Source organism: Raphanus sativus, chromosome 9 (genome assembly GCF_000801105.2).
Source record: "Raphanus sativus cultivar WK10039 chromosome 9, ASM80110v3, whole genome shotgun sequence".
Lineage (NCBI taxonomy): Eukaryota > Viridiplantae > Streptophyta > Magnoliopsida > Brassicales > Brassicaceae > Raphanus > Raphanus sativus.
Window position 1 is genome coordinate 22,532,290 of NC_079519.1, and position 18,304 is coordinate 22,550,593.

Consider the following 18,304-nt stretch of genomic DNA (forward strand, 5'->3'; position numbering starts at 1 on the left):
TTTTTGTTTATTATTTGGTTTTTTTTACTTGAAAATAGAATAGGTCGAGTAAACCCCGATTCCATTATGGAGTAATTTATTTCATTTTGGGAAAAAATCAAGTTTTAGACTGAAGATACTATAAGACATTCATAAATCTAAGAAGTAATCTTAGACAATGAAGTCAATAATGACTATTGATTATTTGGATATAGCACTTATTACAAGTTTCTAGTCTTTCGTAAACTACTAGGATCGGCCCGCCCTACGGGCGGAATATGCTCTACGTGTAATGTATCGAGGTATATTTTGTAATATATTTATTATATTATTTTGTAATATATTCAAGTCATTTTATATATTTATTTTATTATTTTTGTCAAATTTCATTATATTACGTTTCTTGTTCATATTATGTAATATATTTTTTTCATATTAGTATTTTCTTTTTAATTCTATTTTTCTTTTTCTTACTGTTTTAGATACAGTTTTTCGTTACAAAAGATCAACGCTTTTTTCAAAATATTTATTTCAAAGATATACATATTTTTCTGCATTTTCAATACATTGTTTATTGGTAGATTTTAAAATTTTAAAAATAAATCGTCTTTTCCAAAACTCCATTGGTTAAAACCTTTGGGATATAGTTTATTACAAATTTAATGTATGAATATTGATTCTTTGAGACAGAGAAAATATCTTTTTGAATATTTTTATAGAAAAAAATTGATGTGAAAAATTATTTGGTACGACTTACCCGGTTGGGTTACATTATAGTGAAAATAGCTTTAAGTGTGTAAATGTTTCACGCGAGAATTAAATAACAGAACATCAGAAAGTTTTAACGAAGAGAAAATGTCACGATTTGTTAATGGCTCCGCTGATTTCTTTCTCAGACTAAAACAAATACTTTTTACCCGCTATAACAGTATAATTTCTCCGTTATAAGTTTGAATATTAATCCACCAGATGACAAAGAAAAAACAGTTGCCCGCATATCTTTCCAATTTCAAAATATCTAACACATTTTTAATCTGCCAAAAGTTCTCCAGCTAAAGAATTATTTGTTACATATACAAAGAAGGTTACACTTACGACTAAAAAGAGTTTCCAAGTAGAAAATCATCAACATACACTACTTTCATGCTTCTCTTCCCCTGATAGACATTCTTTTTCCTTCCCTGTCACCTCACATATAAACCATCTGTTATATCAAATTCTCAATACGATCATGAAAAAGTATTTTTTTATTGTGTGTTGTGTGATATAAGGAGATTGTGTTTACCATTTTGTAGATGTTTCATCCTCTCAGTGTCTTTGAAACTTCTTCAGTGTAAGCTTGAGCTGCTTCTGCTTCGGCTTTTGCTGCCTCAGCTTCCTTTGCAGTGGTGTTGATGCTTCAATTTTTCTCCATCACCAATGGTGATATAGACAGGAGCAGATTTATCAATTATTGGACATAGCCTATACTTGCAACCAATTTAGGATTAACATTAATAACGACTGTGTGTGCTTAACTTTGACAAAGAATAGATTTCAGAAGTGGTGTTCCACTGCCATGTATCTGCACCTGCTGTTGATGTATCCAGACGGTTGCTCAATCTTCTGTTCAGTGCACCACCGAGAGATAAAGCTTCTCTGAATCCCTTCTCAACATATCCAGCATGCTCTCTCTTGTCAGGCCAAAACCAAACAAATATGGTTCTTCCCACGCTTTTCACACATCAAATCTACATAAAACCATATAAGGTGTGAATATTTGAGTCCTCAAATATGTACAAATATGTAAGTACAATCATAGGATTGACAAACCCGTGTATTTTCTTTATATTTTGTTTCTCAAACTATTGTTTTTGCAAAAAATTGTTTTGATCATTTATTAGCTTTTAATTCTTGATTTGCGTTAATAATACCTTGTTAATTTCACAAAACTGAATTTTTTGATTTAAAGAAAAAAAAAACCATAGAATTCACTTCTATGATATATGTAGTTTTAATATTTGTTTGATAAAACGTTTAAATTCAACTCAGGGATTCGTAATTTTTTTTTTTTGTTATTATCAATTTTCCAATTTGGTATTTTCATCATTATCTTTTTGAAATTGTCGAACGAAAAAAGCAGTGAATAATTTTTTTTATACGGCAGTTTCACAATATTATAGATTACCCACTTTATTACGAAAAACGAAACAAACGGATGTTTGCATAAAAATTCAATGAATAACAAAGTTGATCTTATACAGCAATATATTGATATCAACCATAGCACTGGAATGTTGAGATGCCATAGTTTCTTCTTGACCACTTTGTGTCATCCTTATAAACCCCTGAATACAAAAAAACGTCAACTTACGATAAGTTACATAAGCTGCAATGAAGCGCAAATAACACCAATAATTATTTCACTGAATCAAACCTAGAATAGACTCATCAAATACCAAAAGAAAACTCAACTCTTTGTTTGAATCTGTTGAAGAAAGTCAGAATCTTTGGCAAAAGATGAGCCTGTTATCAAGCTGGTCACCTGCATCAATTTCAAGAGGAATAAAAAGGATTATTTGACTACCCCTATCTTGAGTGGAATCTAAACGAAGCTGAGAAAGATATGATCATCAATGAACTTTGAGAACAATACGAAGCTGCAAAATTCAGTAAAAGGCCAATAAAGTGTTTTATTTTTATGTGACTCGTTGATCTTACGACCTAGAAAATGAACATCAATCGAAGGGGAAACATAAAAGGAGATTATCAAAGGGAGAGGAATTAAAAAAAAAAGAACAATCTGAAACAAAATCAACCACCACGAAGCTTTTGAATTAAAAAATTGATAAACAATACATGAATAAATTTAACAGAATCCACAAACAAAATCAAAAAAGAAATCATCTCCCATTCAGAGGATAGACTAAACCAGGATGAGGTTCAAAATAAATTTCAATATCAGTGAACTTTGAGAACGATTTTGTATATGAGAGATGATTAGTAGAAAGAAGAAAAGATCGAGACTTACAGCAGAATAATACAGATGTATTTATACCCAGAGATTACAGATCTCGCCAACGCAAAATATGCATGGAAGAATTTGTAGTGGGCGACTGTATTAATGGGATTAAACACATAGAATCCATAACGCAATCCGTTTCGAGAAATCAGAGGAACTCGATCGTCACCTCGCCGCAGAACAAAGTGAAACGAAGAACAGACATGTTTTGACGTATACGGATTCGGGTTAGCCTGAAGTGTCCTGGCCGGGCCGACAGCAATTAAGCCCAACAGCATATACAATACGATCAAAAGCCCACGTAATAACAACATTAATGAAACGGCGCGTTTTTGATCGGGGACACGTGTCAACACCAGGGAACTCGAATTTCTGACCTGGCATCCTATGTGACAGCACAAGGAGGGAGTATACCATACTTTATATAAATAGATATAGATATTAGTAATCATTAGTTTTTTTTCTTTCAACAATTAATTTGTTATTAAACTATATAATTAAATTTCAATATAATTTATGTTCGCACTTTAAAAACTTTTCAATCATGATGCCATAAACTGTTATAGCTAAATAAGAGATTCAATTCAGTTATTCTTTGAAAAGTACAGAGTTTTCTTAAGAGAAAAGTTCATTGTACCATGAAGCAAAAGACATTGAAACTTTGTTACAAATACTGTATACAAGTATAGCAAGATTTAATGGTTCAAAATTTGTGGTACCTGGACTCTGCCGCACATGTACTTTCTTGTCTCCAGATTTAATGGTTCAAATTTGTCAATAACCCACTTATTGTACCAAAGAATGAGAATTGTCTAGTACTTAAAGAAACTTTTGCTAGATGAGATATTGTTCTTCTCTTGCATGTCATGTGTCTGTCACATTATGTTTATATGCATGTGATAACATATCAAATTACAAAAACATGAAAAGAAAAAGGGGCAAAACTTATACCATAAAATTTGAAGTCATTACATTAATTATTGTGAATAAAAGTTTAAATGTTTCAGAGAGCACAAAAAGCATGGAGAGTAGATTCAACTCTACGACCAGCTTCCGAGTGAAAGAAGTTAAGGAAATCAATATACTCAAAGGGTTTGAACATACGAGGATGTTCTTCGTCGACAAGTTCTTCGGGTGAATCTATGATAACTCCTGGATTTGGAATAGAGAACATTGCTGTCGAATACCTTGTTTTGTTTGCCATCATCAAGACTCTATGATATGGAGAATACAATCTACCATTCAAAAGTGCCTATAACATCAACATTTAGATGGTTACTTTTTTTTTTTAAACTGTGCATTTATGTGAAGTTAGGAGGTAACTTACACAGAGAGAATCTCCAACCATGATGATGAAAGAATGTTGAGATGGCTTCACTTCGATCCATTTTTCGTCTTTGGTCTTAATTTCCAAACCATCAACTTCATACTGATGAAGTATCGTGAGGATGTTCTTGTCGGTATGAGAACGTAAACCTAACTTTGTCTCTTCTACATCGTCATCAGGAGGTGCTGTGTACTTCATCATTCGGAAAAGATAGTTTGTAGAGTTCAGATGTTCGTCAAGGTACTTATCTACTCCAAAACTCTCCATTATCATTCTTCTCACCATCACATCCAACTCCACTAACTGCTTCGAGAACTTGTGCATCGTCTCACTATTTCAACACAAATATATAATTTGATAAAAACGAATTCTTGAAAGGTTTTCAAGAATTGAAACGCAAATAGTTGCGTTGGTCAACCAAATAATTATATAAAGACAAATAAAGAATCTGTTTTATATTAAATTGCGCTCTAGAATAATTTTTTTATTACAAAATAAAGTATTTTTTTTATAATTTCAATACATTTTAGATTTTATAAAGTTTCAATACGATTTTTAAATTCTTTTATCTCTAATTAAATAAAGCATATTATAAATTTTAAATAATCAAATAAAGTAAAAATTGAAAATTCAACAACTTTTTAATTTGTTTGAATTTTCTTTTAAACTACATCTAGTTTGAAACAGATGATGTAGTTTTTTTTTGAGAAAACAGATGATGTAGTTACTAAGTTTCATACCTAAAACTCTTGTTTCCATGATCAGGCCAAAGCTGCCGAGTAAAGTCGTTGACTTTCTCTGCAACGTTAGCTTCTTCAATCCCTAAACTCTGGTAAAGATTGTGACTTAAATACCCATGAAACGGTTTAGACGACACGTTTCTCTGTTTGGTCTGAACCGGCAAATCGAATAGCTCTTCCATGGCTTCAAAAACAGACTTGTCAAGGTCTATGTTTGACACTTTGTCAACGAAAGCTTGGAAACAGCCGTAGTCTTCTAACGCTTTACGGACATCAGACTTCACTTCATCCCACTTTGAGGTTCCTGGTGTTAAGTTCTGATCGGAGAAATCGATGATTGGGAGCTGAAGAGGAAGAAGAGAGTCTAGATCCATTTTCTTGATTTTCAGAATTTTGGTGGAGTTTTGCTTTCTTGATTTTGGCCTAAATACCAACTTGTTCTTTTTTTTTTTTTGTGGAATCGAGTTTCTATAACTAGTGTATGTGATCAGAGATGCTAGCTTGAATTGGCTGTTATGCATATCTTTATTAATTAAATAATTATGTAATAAATGCGTTTGTTGATTGAGAGTAATGACCACAATTAATAACAAGCGTTTGTTGATTGAGAGTAATGACCACAATTAATAACAAGTGTAACGCTGCTACTTGCATGTATAACGTATACGTGTGTGGGTGGAACGGATATCCGTGATCCGATCCGCTCCGTACTAATAATCAATTTTTCGATTCGATATGTAATCTTCCAGATATCCGGTATTACAAATATCCGAAAATCAGTATATTTTACTGGATATCCGATCCGTCGATCCGGTAAAAAAATATATTTTAAAAAAAAAATATTTTTAAAAAAGATTTTTTAATCTAAAATAATAATACTTCCTTATAAATTATTTGAAAATTACATTTTCTAAAAAAAGTTAATGACCAACTAATTAATTTAGTGGATAAAATAACTAAAAATCTATATAGAAATATAAATTATATATAATTTTATATATACATATATTTACGGATCGGATTGAATATCTTTTTAAAATAAGTATTTTTGATTCATTCCTTATTTGACGGATATTGAATTTTAGTATTTGTTTCAATTCGTAAAGTTATGGATATTTAAATTTTTCGGATTAAATCGGAACGAATAATAGATAAATCAAATTTTACGGATATTTTGTCCGACCCTACGTGTGTGCAATGTATGTTATGCATTGAATAATTATGTTGCACAATGTCCCCGACCCTACGTGTGTGCAATGTGTGCTATGCATTGAATAATTATGTTGCACAAAAGAAAATTCGTTGAATATTTTTAAAAAAACTGTAATTTTTTTTTTTTGATAAAGGAGCTGATAATACAGTTTTCTATGTAAAGAAAAACCTTCATAAATATAACATAGTATTTGTATGAACTAATCTTATGTATTATATCCATCTTGCACTTTCAATATTCATTAAACTATACAGTCTATCTAGTTCTTTTATTATGTCATATACAGTTAGTGTCTCTCAGTTTTCTTGTAATACAGTTACATGGAAAGATTTTTGAAACTTCTGATGTGTATTAATATTTGACTCGAGAACATCACTGCATATACAAACAAAAACAGTGTAAAACTACATTAAAGAGCTAATTCGAGTGTAAATCACCTCATGTTTATCAAACCGTGGCTTTCATGCTACCTTCTATTCTATATACCATTCTTTCCTCCGGTTGTTTCTTTCTTTCCCTACTTTCTTTAGTATACTAAATATCTTAGAGTTTTGGTCCCTTTTATACAAAGTTTGGTGGTTCTTTGTTGGCACAGACATTTTGTTTATATTTGTTTAGTTTATGATGTGCTTCTTACTTTTTAGATGGTGGTTGTGCCTATGGTGTGTTAAGGCATGTGTTTTTCTGATTCGTAGCGATTTTGACTTTTTGTTAATTGTTCTTTCTCTAACTCGTTTTCTTGGTTCTTTACGTTTGTTCTTAATTGCACTCAATTGTGTTTGAGAAACTGTTTTGTCTCGGAATTTATCATTCGACCATTTCTCGTCTTCTGCTTGTTATGGCTAATACACTATGATAAAGAGATAAGTTAGTCTTCGTTCTTTAGCTCTAGACCTTTATTGAATTAATGTTACTTTGGAATTTTGTTTTTCTCTATGATTATAGAGATTTTATGTATAGATTCTGTGTTGTGTTCTAGTTTATTTCTTTAGTTTAGCTAATATTAAAATAAATATATAATTTGTCAATGAAATCATTGAAAATAATAAAAATAACAAAGTAGTGATATTACTTTTAGTTATGAATAAATTAAATATTTAAAATAATTTTTTTTTATTTTACTTGTTTCTTTATTTATCTTACATTTTTAACCAATAAAATAGATTATCAAACTAAAAATGATGATGTTTAGTATTAGAAGGATTAGATAATTCATAATTAGAAAGTGGTGAACTAAATTGTAGTAATCTAAAGAGAAAATGATCTAAAATGTAAAAAGAAGAAAAAAAGGCACATATTAAAACATTCCTTCCACATGTTATAAGAAACAGTAAAAAGCTAGATAGATAGCGTTTTCAAATCGACATGTAGATCCGTTTACCTTTTGGATTTGTTCGTTCGCAAGCAGTACCTGTTTTGGGGTAGTACTGGAGTTGGAAGAGCACTGGATCCTCATGTTTTTATCAATATTTCTTTATACTTAGGGTATTTTTTTGAAATTCTTGTAAACTAAGGGTCCAATGTTTAAAATCTTTCACTAACATAGGTAAAAAAAATTAGTATAGCACAAGGCTCAGCCGGGCCTGTTCGCAAGATGCCAAGATCGTAAATAGTACTGTTATTTGACACCAAGTAGGTTAATTTCTTCCTTTTTAGAACTAAATTAATTTCATTTTTTTTTCTTGAAAAAATACTAGCTAGGTTATTTCAGCAGGTGTGGTAGCAGCGTAGAACTTATAAAAACAGGTGTTTATGAAATAAGTGAAGTATTTATTTTCATGCTATTGTAACGACTAATAGTGTTTTGAGTCGATAATAGGCGGGGCCATCTAATAGCATGTATAAATGGAGCAGTCGAACGGAGTCCAAATATAAAAATAAAAAAAAATTAAAAATTTAATATATACATTAATTATGATCTGAAACTTTTAAATTTAGATATAGTATTGATTAATTTAGAGTTTATAATTTATAAAAAAAAAACGTTAAACATATATAATATAACTATTAATTTCTAAAACTGTTTCATTATATTTTAAATATGTCATTAATATTTTTTGAACAGAATCCGAAAAAAGTTTACTTTTGGATTTGTTGGTTTGCAAGATGCCAGAATCGAAAACAGTAATGCTATTTAAAGTTTGACTGGTTTAGTTGCAATAGGTTTATGTGCTGGTGCAAAACTAAGTGAAACGAATAATTACAATTTCATGTCTGACGATATAGACATGAATTGTCTCACGAAGAATAATCTGTTCTCTGCAATTATATATCCTACTACTACTGCATTCATTTCAACTCCCGTGCCAATGTATTAACCAGTCAACATTAATTTATTTCTAGTTAAAAATGATTTATCAGTATGGCAAAATTAGAAAAGTATAGGGGAGTTCCTGCCAAATTCACTTTCTTTTTGGCTTTATTATCCATAAGTGGTTTATAAATTCACCAGAAAGTATTTCCTTTATGATTTATGAACTCTAACGTGTGTTGATAACATATTGATGATTCGGCATTCAACTGAGTCTAAACCGGGAAACATGCGATCAAATGAAAAACCTGAATTAAGCCCAGTTTAGGACCGATTAAGACCCATATAGGCCCAAGAAGCCTCACCCTGATCATGATTACCTTTTAAAAAAAAAAAATCATTTTTCTCAGCCGAGGAATCAGAATCAGTCTTTTGATCATTTCCATCTTCGCGCTGAAGATTCTGCCTCCCTCACTGATCAATCAAAGCCACCCTACAAACTACGCGGGAGATCTCTACCCGCCCCGAACAAACCATGCCTTTACCAATCTTCTCCTCACGCTTACAGTCTTCATCATCATCCACGTCATCGTCGTCGCGATCTTATCTCCCACGCCCCAAGCCACGAATCGACCCAACCCTAACCCTAATCCCAGGCCTATCAAACGACGTCGCTCGTCTGATCCTCTCCTCCATCCCTTACCCACACATCCCCCGCCTCAAATCAACCTCCAAATCATGGTACGCTTTCCTCTCCTCCAAAACCCTAATCTCACTCCGCCACCGTAACCGCGACGACGACCCCCACCGCCTCACTCATCTCCTCTGCATCTTCCCTCAAGATCCTTCCATCTCCCCTCCTTTCCTCTTCGATCCGGCCACTCTCTCCTGGCGATCGCTCCCCTTGATGCCTTGCAACCCTCACGTCTACGGCCTCTGCAACTTCGTCGCCGTGGGGCTGGGATCGGATCTCTACGTCCTCGGAGGCTCGGCTTTCGACACGAGGTCGTACCCTCTCGATCGTCCTCTCCCTAGCTCGTCTGTTTTCCGTTACAGCTTCGTGAGCTCGAGGTGGGAAGGGTTATCTCCGATGCTGTCTCCACGTGGCAGCTTCGCTTGCGCCGCGGTGAAACCGGATAGGAGGATTGTTGTCGCGGGAGGAGGGTCGCGGCACTCGCTGTTCGGCGCTGCTGGGAGTAGGATGAGTTCTGTTGAGGAGTATGATGTTGAGAGAGATGAGTGGAGAGAGATGAGTGAGTTGCCTAGGTTTAGAGCTGGTTGTGTCGGTTTCGTTGTCGAGAGAGAGTTTTGGGTGATGGGTGGGTATTGTGGATCGAGGACTGTTTCCGGTGTTCTTCCTGTTGATGAGTACTGTAGAGACGGGGCGGTGATGAAGCTCGACGGTGGCGGCGGGGAGAAGTGGCGTTTGGTTGGAGATATGTGGGGAGAGGGAGAGAGAGCAAAGCTAGGGAAGATTGTTGCTGTGAAGTCTGTGTTTTTCATGTTGGATAAGGAATGGATTCTTAGGTACGAGATGGGTTCGAATCGTTGGGTGAAGGAGTCGAGCGTGCCGAAGAAAGGTGCTTTTGATAAACCGGTTGGTTTTGTTGAGGTGAATGGTGAGTTACATGTTATGATTCTCTTGGATGGGTATAACCTGGTGGAGACGAGGCACACTAGACAGAGGAGCAATGCTGGTTCTTTGATGATTCATGTGTATGATCCGAAGAAGAAGACTTGGAGATCTGTTGTTGCTAAGCCGCCGTTTAATCACCAGCTTGATTTCAGGACCACGGTTATGTGCACCATCCGACTGTAACTCTCATCACACGTGATGATCTAGAAGAAGAAATAAGTGCGGTTGATTGTGTCAGCTCTGATTCTGAACAGTGCAGTTTAGTATTATAGTGTCGTTTGCTTTGTTTGCCTTTACATTGTATGTACAGGTTAAAAAAAAAAGAATGAAGTATGGGTAATATGTTATATTGTAAATACATATCACACTATGGGTTTTACTGCTAAACAATGGAGGATTTGGTCATTGTCTCGTATATGTCACGTATTGTCTCTAAGAAAATTATTTAGAACAGTGGAAGATGTATAATATAAAAGCAGGTGAAAAACTCTTTATCTACTCTCATTCCAAGTTAGTTTCTTAATTTACCTCGTTTGATTCTCAGTCATTACATTTACAACAGGTTGTGTAATAAAGGTTTTAACATAGAAGAGAAGACAGTTCCTGCTTCCTACCACAAGACAAGTCTCTTACCACTAAATTATTATAGCATTTGATGTGATTGTTTGTGCTATGAACCAGACAATTTTACCTATTAGTATTAGTTGGTATTCAAAATCTGATGCAATCTCATTTTCCAAAGTTGCATCAGAATATACGCTTTAGTGATCATACACCATCAGATTGAAATTACTATGTTTATATAGTACGATTCATATGTAGTGGATATATACTCTGAACATAGTATTGTTGGTAATAAATAACATACTGAACATAATATCGGTAGTTTTGACCAAAATAAAATAAAATAATAATATTGGTAGCAATGATATGGAGTGAGGTGACACTTCTGTATCTATGTACAAAGTCTAACGTGGCAATACAGCTTTGCACGCTTCACCAAGACACACGTCGACGACAAAACCATATCCGCTCAAAATTTGTTGAAAAAGGCAAAAACTTCTAACTTCCTCAGTTACGAGTTGTCTTGTCTTCTTCGTACGGGTAAATCACATCATTCAAATCCAAACTCCTTTTCAATCAAATTCGCGATCAGATTTAGGATCAGCTCTCCTAAAGTTCTCAATTTTAGGTGATCCCATCTCTGGGTTTCTCTCGATGTCTCCGGTGATTTCATCTTTTTGTGCAATTAGGGTTTTGATGCAATTTTGTGTGCATATTCTTTAGATAAAGACGACTACTTTGATTAATTTGGAAACTTGGGTTTTGTTAATGATGGAAACTTGATTATTATAATTATATGTAATGGTGTTTTGGCAGGTGAAGTGAGTGTGGGGGTACAAGCGAATGTTCTTCGATGGTGGTTATCTCCTATAATGTTTCCTGGACCAATTGACTTTGATACTGATGAAATGGGTTATGCAATGAGTAGACTCGAGATTGAATCCGACCTATGCGATGCTGGCAAAGGCTATTTTGGTGTCGGTGGTAGCAGCAACAGTGGTGGCGGTAGTCACAACAGATCAAGTGAGCGTTTGGCTGATTTAGACCATGAGATCAGCCATGTCACTAAGCTCAAGTCTTGTCCTCATCAACGGTTCAGCCGTCAAGTCCCCGGGAGACATCAGTTGCCTGTTTCCACTGTCAGGATGTTGGCTGGTCGTGAGAGTAACTTCTCTGGAAGAGGAGGAAGGTTTTCTTCAGCTGATTGTTGCCATATACTAAGCAGATACTTGCCTGTTAAGGGTCCTTGGCTTGTGGATCAGATGGACAGCCGAGCTTATGTCTCTCAGTTTTCAACCGATGGGTCTCTCTTCATTGCTGGCTTTCAGGTTAAGTTAGTTTAACTGTCTCATGTCTGGTCTTGTGCTATCTAAATAATATATTTTTAAGATGAGAAACATTTTCTTGATTTTTTTTTTTTGGATGTTACTTTCAGGGAAGCCATATTCGGATTTACAATGTAGAGAAAGGTTGGAAAGTTCAAAAAGATATTCTTACAAAAAGCTTGCGTTGGACTGTTACTGACACTTCTCTGTCCCCTGATCAGCGAAACCTGGTGAGTTCTTGTATCTTTTATTCAACTAGTTGTGAAAAAAGTCTCACATGATTTTTATAGTGATGCAGGGAAAGTAGTTTTGTCTTGTTAACTTTCTTTCTTCTTATGGTCCAAAGAAAGGAATAATGAATCCTTTTGATAATTTTTGCAGGTCTATGCAAGCATGTCACCTATTGTTCACATCGTCGATGTTGGGTCTGGTACAACCGAGTCTCATGCAAATGTTACGGTATGAACCCACAATAACTCTGTTAGTAAGAGCAGCTTCTTAATGGTGTTTAATTAACTTTTGATATACTTTGCAGGAGATCCATGATGGATTAGACTTCTCTTCTGATGAAGATGGAGGCTACTCCTTTGGGATATTCTCTGTGAAATTTTCAACCGATGGACGAGAACTTGTTGCTGGGAGCAGTGATGATTCCATCTATGTTTATGATCTTGAAGCAAACCGAGTTTCACTCCGGACTGTTGCACACACGGTAGCAAATCATTTCTCATTTGGTTCCCTAGTAGCTCTACATTCACGCTTTCAACTGGAAGTTTTCTTCCAATACTGATAGTGTATTCTCCATTGCTGCAGTCTGATGTGAATACTGTGTGCTTTGCCGATGAAAGTGGAAACCTGATTCTCTCTGGAGGTGATGATAATCTCTGCAAGGTAACTTACAATCTTTTGTTTTGTCTTCTTAAAGAACCGTGTTGAGAATTCATTTGCACAAAATAGGTATGGGATAGGCGCTGTTTCATTGGGAGAGACAAGGCAGCTGGTGTTCTAGTGGGACACCTCGAAGGTGTTACATTTATCGATAGCCGTGGAGATGGTCGCTATTTCATATCAAATGGCAAGGACCAAACCATCAAGTTATGGGATATCAGAAAAATGTCCTCAACCGCACCTGCAAGGTAACAGCAATCTTGTACATTATTGGTTGCATGATATCATGTGGTTGAATTTGTTGGTTATGTTTTTCTTTATAACAGGCATGATGTGCACAGGAACTATGAATGGGATTACAGATGGATGGATTACCCTTCGGAGGCAAGGGATCTAAAGCACCCTTATGATCAGTCTGTGTCCACTTATAAAGGTCACTCAGTGTTGCGTACTCTAATCCGTTGCTACTTCTCTCCAGCACATAGGTCAGTCTTCTCAAACTTCAATAATGTACTCTAGGTTCTTGTGTCTGATTCTTTTGGTTCTTTGTGTGTGTTTACAGTACTGGCCAAAAGTACATCTACACAGGATCCAACGACAGTTCTGTCTACATATATGACTTGGTAATGGCTTTATGGTTTTATGTTTTCAGTTTGGTAGCTGAATCTTCCATTGATCAATCTTGGAATCTATGTATGTGTGTTTTAGGAAAGTGGAGATAAAGCGGCAGTGTTAAAGCACCATAACTCACCTGTGAGAGACTGTAATTGGCATCCGCATTACCCGACGCTTATAAGCTCGTCGTGGGACGGTGATCTCGTGAAATGGGAGTTTCCTGGGAGCGGTGAGGCGCCGATCATGAGCAAGAAGAGGGTTCGAAGGAGACATTTCTACTACTGAGCAAATCTACCTCTACACATACACATATATGGGTCTCTGTGTAAGTTTATATATAAAAACACATGTGAGAATCATCAAATAAGGCTTTTAAGGTAAACAAAAGGCTATGTTACAGTGTATGTTGTTGTGCTAGAAAAACTATTTCTCTTCTCCAACCATTTTTAAAGAGGTTATATTTGTGTATTCTAATGACATGCAATGTAGTACTAATAAAAGTATGTTTGTCATGGTTTTGGTTTAACATAATAAATTATGCAATGTAGTACTACTATATGGTATGCTTACCATGCATATTAAAAAATATATAATTACCATAATCTGTTTAGAAGGGATTCATGTTTTAGGAAGAAATGGAGATATTTGAGAGTTTTGAAGCTGCTAAACAGGTCTTGAAAGTTTTGGAAGACTCTTTTGGTGCTGAGGACCATAGTGATGAAGCCATTTGTAATTATAAGTCATATAAGACTGATGAGCAGATAATTTTGATGAGGAGACAAGGGATGAAATTTTGGATGCAGATGCAGAAGTTTAATTTTTGGATGCTTTTGAGAGGCAGTCGCTGGTGGTTTTGAAGTTAAGATGGTGGCGACAAGTCTTTCTATACAGAAATAGAAATCATAAACACAATTGTTCCTTCTCTTGTTTGCATTCACTGCGACTTTAAATTGTTGTTAGAACATTTGCATCATGATTAACCAAAGTGGGTCTGATACTCGAAAGTAAAAAAGGTTTGTTTTGATTATAATACAAGGAAATTTGTCAAACTTTTTTCACCAATTAGTATACTAATCATTGTAATTGTGTTTACAATCAACGCTTAACAACTATATAAATGATGGTTTTTATGGAAAACAAAAATAATATGTATTATGAAGAATCTTAGATATGCATAAGATAAAAATGCTGATCAATTCTTGAAGGAAGATGCTTTTCACATAATTTTAAAATTGAGACAGATTAATACTATTATTAATCATCTAATACAATTTAAGTATCAACTATCAAGTCATTCAATTATCAAATAGCATAGCTATGTTTGGTATGGAATTTTGCTTTTAGGTTTCGGTTTACCTGTAACTTTCAAAAGTTTTAACTATGAAAATAAAATAAAATCATCTTTTGTAGATTTTAAAGTATCATTAGTGACAAAGGTTCTTTTTGGTAAAATGTTAAATCATTTACGAAAAAAGTTAAGGAAAAGATTGTGAATGTTCTCAAAAGTACTTTTAGAACTTTAAGAAGTCTTAAATAAATAAAGTGAAAAAAAAAACAGATTGAAAACGAGTAAGTTACTTAATACATAGGTGTTGCTCGTTTTATTCGAAGCCGTAAATTAAACATACATTGCATTATATGATTCTCAGCCGTAAATTAAACATACATTGCATTATATGATTCTCAAATCACAAAGTCACCAACGAATAAACGAATAGTTTTTCTTTTTACCCTCGAATCTCGAAAGTTGTAACAAAATAACCGGAGAAAAATACATTTGACCCGGCCCTCGAATCTCGAAAGTTGTAACAAAATAACCGGAGAAAAATGCATTTGACCCGGCAACCCATAACCACCAGAAATGACATTACTACCCTCGCCACTCGTTGCATTGCGTTGTGGGTCTGGTTTTCTGCGGACCGGCCTTAACCGGACACGGAGTCTGTACCGGCGGAACCATACAGTTGTATTGAAGACAAAGAGAGCTGCTCACCGGAATATCCGCCGCCGGGCTAATCTGTATCCCCGTCAAGAAGTTATGTTGAAGGTATAGTGTTTGAATACCCGATGCCAATAACCGATCCACGAAGGTAACCGGGACTTGACCGGTGAACCGGTTATTGTTCAGATATAGGTTCTGTACGCTGGAGAGAAGCGGAGAAATCTCGCCGGAGAATCTGTTGAAGCTTAAATCAACAGTTGCAATATTCACCTGGTTCGCCGGTTGAACCGCGCCGTAGAAGAAGTTGCGCTGTAATTGGAGATTCGTGATCGGGAAACCGAAGATCTGACCGGGAATAGCGCCGGTGAACCGGTTTAAGCTGAGATCGAGGTAGCTGAGCTGGTTTAATCCGAGTAAAACCTGGTTTACTGGTCCGGTTAGCTGGTTCCAAGCGAGTGACAAGTACTGTAGCGACGGAGGCAGAGACGTGGGAGAAACTGCACCGGTGAGGTTGTTGCGTTTGAGATCGATTCTGGTCAGTGTCTGAGAGAGGAACCGAGGAAGCGATCCGTTCAAGTGATTGTGGCACAGAATCAAACTGGATAGCTCCGGTAAGGATCCGATTGACGGAGGAATCGACCCGGTTAACTGATTATAGCTCAGATCGAGCGTTCTGAGGCCGCGAAGCTCGCCGAGACTCGCCGGTATCGCGCCGGAGATGAAATTTCTGGTGACTGCGAGGAACCGGAGATTCGTTGCGTGAGAGATTGTGTCGGGTAAGGAGCCCATGATCCGACCCGGGACGATTGTGAGCTCCGTTAAAGCGTAGAGCTTTCCGATGGCCGGGTCGATCCGACCTGATAAACCGGGTGACCCGGATCTGGGATCGCCGAGATTAAGGGCGGTGACGTTGTCTCCGTCGCAGTAGACTCCGGCGAAGGTGCAAGGGTCGCCGGTGAAATCCCATGAGTCGAAGAAATTGGAACCCGGCAGATCATCCAGAGACTTTCGTATGGCTTGCAGAGCCAAGAAATCAACTGGGTTGATCATCGCTTCCGTGAATAGCCCCCACCGTAGTGTAAGAAGAAGAAGAAGCACTGGAACAAAACTCAAAGGAGGGAATCTCATCTTTCTTCAGGCTACGTAGCCGTTACAGCTTAAAATAAAACCAGAGACCTTTTTAGACACAAACCAGATGGATCGTACGTGTCTGTCGGAAAGAGATGATGGTGTGTTTGTAAGCTGAAGGATTCTTATGATTTAAAGAAGAAGGAAAAAGATTTCTTCGGAGAGAAGTGAGAGAGAGACAAAAGAAATGGTAATCAAGATGGCTTGAGAAGGAAGCGAAATCAAGAGCTGAGTATTCTTTCTTCGTCCTTCTTCTTCCTCCTCTGCTTTTTTGGTGACTTTGTGAAGAAAAGAGTAATAAATTCTAGAATGAGAAAAGTGTTTTGCATTTATGATTCGACTGTGTCAGTGAAATATTACAATAATGTAGTTTTTCTGTAACAGAGAAAACGGCCGTCCGAGCCTAAGGTTCGGAGTGACACATCGGCACGAAATAAGAGCTTCTGGTGGTGGGGTCGTAAGTCATGTTCCACGTAATTGCGATGTCCGTGACACGTCAAGCTACAGTACTTGTGTTGTTTAGTAACAATTTTTTGTTGAGAATAATTCTAACAAATTTTTAATAAAAAAAGTTTACCAAATTCACGATGGCTTGGATTCTACATGCATGATTATCTTGAATTACACTGAAGAGTTCTTATAAATTTGTCTCCATTAACTTACATATCAATATTAATTAGAAATCGTTCCCATATATTTTGATGAGTAAGAGAAGTATTTTATCTCAGTATTATATTTTTGGTTTTAATAAATTTCAAATGACAAGAAAACATAGACTCGTTTTAACCTCTTTGGAAAAGTCAATTTACTTCTACCATTTTGGTATCCATAAAATTATGGAGTTTAGCATGTTTTCTTATTTAGCTGAATTTTAAAATTGATTTATTAGCATATAAAACAAATTTGCTTTTTCCCATCCTGGATTTATTACATTTTAGATAACAGAATTAGGTTTGAATAAGTGTCATATTGCATCGAATTAGACTCTTAATTGTGTGAGGAAGCCAATAGAGAAACTTCCAAGTGATCAAAGCCAAAGCAGAAAACGTTACAAGTTTCCAAAATCAAGGTCCCACCAATAGAAAGAATGTGCACACCTGTTTGGAATGTGTGTTTGTATCCTCTCAGTCGTCATGATCACTTTGCACCGAGGTGCACGCCAAAGCTTATAAAATAAAACAAAAACTAAGAAAGCTTCGATGTTGTTTATGATGCATGATGGTTGATAGAAGAGTTAACGGGATATGAATGTTAGTGATGCTCTATGAGTCGTCATTCTCACTCCATCTATCATTCCACTGTTTCTTCTTCACGGTCCCATACTTGACACTCACACAAAGTCAAAGAAAAACAAACTACGGCTCTAATGATGTGATCACACCGATATAGTTAAAATGATTCATTCTTAAACTGGGGTAGTCTTAACAACTTTTCAATTTAGAACAATCTTTCAGCTGCATGTGTGCACATTAACTAGGACACATCAAAACCTATATGATGGGACCATGTAAATTCAGTCACTACCTAAAAAGATAAGCTAGTATATATAACCATTATCAATTGTCGACAACGATTTCCTAGAAACTAAGTTAAATTGCTAATCATATGCCTACAAGACTAATGAATTATGCATTGTAATTAAACCACTTGTGCATTTTGACAGAGGGAAATTATTAGTTTAAAGGTTGATTCATC

The 18,304-nt window shown here is 35.7% G+C and overlaps 4 protein-coding genes and 1 long non-coding RNA gene across 7 annotated transcripts; 2 read left to right on the forward strand and 3 right to left on the reverse strand.

Annotated features, from left to right (window-relative positions):
• Positions 1-1,988: 1,988 nt before the first annotated feature.
• LOC108826542 (uncharacterized) lies at positions 1,989-3,239 on the reverse strand. Its single transcript, XR_001945474.2, has 3 exons — positions 2,990-3,239; positions 2,434-2,503; positions 1,989-2,306 (listed from the first exon to the last, which is right to left on the reverse strand). It is a non-coding gene; the product is annotated as an uncharacterized LOC108826542 (long non-coding RNA).
• A 666-nt stretch (positions 3,240-3,905) lies between these two features.
• Positions 3,906-5,538, reverse strand: LOC108824358 (probable 2-oxoglutarate-dependent dioxygenase AOP1). The gene is made up of 3 exons (XM_018597771.2): positions 5,048-5,538; positions 4,308-4,638; positions 3,906-4,232 (listed from the first exon to the last, which is right to left on the reverse strand). Exons 1-3 carry the CDS (start codon positions 5,419-5,421, stop codon positions 3,984-3,986), a joined length of 954 nt encoding a protein of 317 aa, XP_018453273.1. The 5' UTR covers positions 5,422-5,538; the 3' UTR covers positions 3,906-3,983.
• A 3,388-nt stretch (positions 5,539-8,926) lies between these two features.
• Positions 8,927-10,552, forward strand: LOC108823707 (F-box/kelch-repeat protein OR23). Its single transcript, XM_018596976.2, has one exon. The coding sequence runs from the start codon at positions 9,047-9,049 to the stop codon at positions 10,328-10,330; it is 1,284 nt and encodes a 427-aa protein (XP_018452478.1). The 5' UTR covers positions 8,927-9,046; the 3' UTR covers positions 10,331-10,552.
• Positions 10,553-11,101: 549 nt separating this feature from the next.
• Positions 11,102-14,051, forward strand: LOC108828604 (LEC14B protein). 3 transcript variants are annotated; one of them, XM_018602347.2, is made up of 10 exons: positions 11,102-11,251; positions 11,528-12,039; positions 12,147-12,266; positions 12,418-12,495; positions 12,572-12,748; positions 12,850-12,927; positions 12,994-13,172; positions 13,251-13,409; positions 13,487-13,547; positions 13,633-14,051. In XM_018602347.2, the coding sequence occupies exons 2-10, from the start codon at positions 11,584-11,586 to the stop codon at positions 13,822-13,824; spliced, it is 1,500 nt and encodes a 499-aa protein (XP_018457849.1). In that variant the 5' UTR covers positions 11,102-11,251; positions 11,528-11,583; the 3' UTR covers positions 13,825-14,051. The 3 variants fall into 3 exon arrangements, with proteins under 3 accessions (XP_018457849.1, XP_056851078.1, XP_018457848.1); XM_056995098.1 differs by having other exon boundaries at positions 11,155-11,374; XM_018602346.2 differs by having other exon boundaries at positions 11,156-11,339.
• A 1,062-nt stretch (positions 14,052-15,113) lies between these two features.
• LOC108823798 (LRR receptor-like serine/threonine-protein kinase ERL1) lies at positions 15,114-16,948 on the reverse strand. The gene has a single exon (XM_018597080.2). It carries the CDS (start codon positions 16,607-16,609, stop codon positions 15,410-15,412), a length of 1,200 nt encoding a protein of 399 aa, XP_018452582.2. The 5' UTR covers positions 16,610-16,948; the 3' UTR covers positions 15,114-15,409.
• Positions 16,949-18,304: the final 1,356 nt, after the last annotated feature.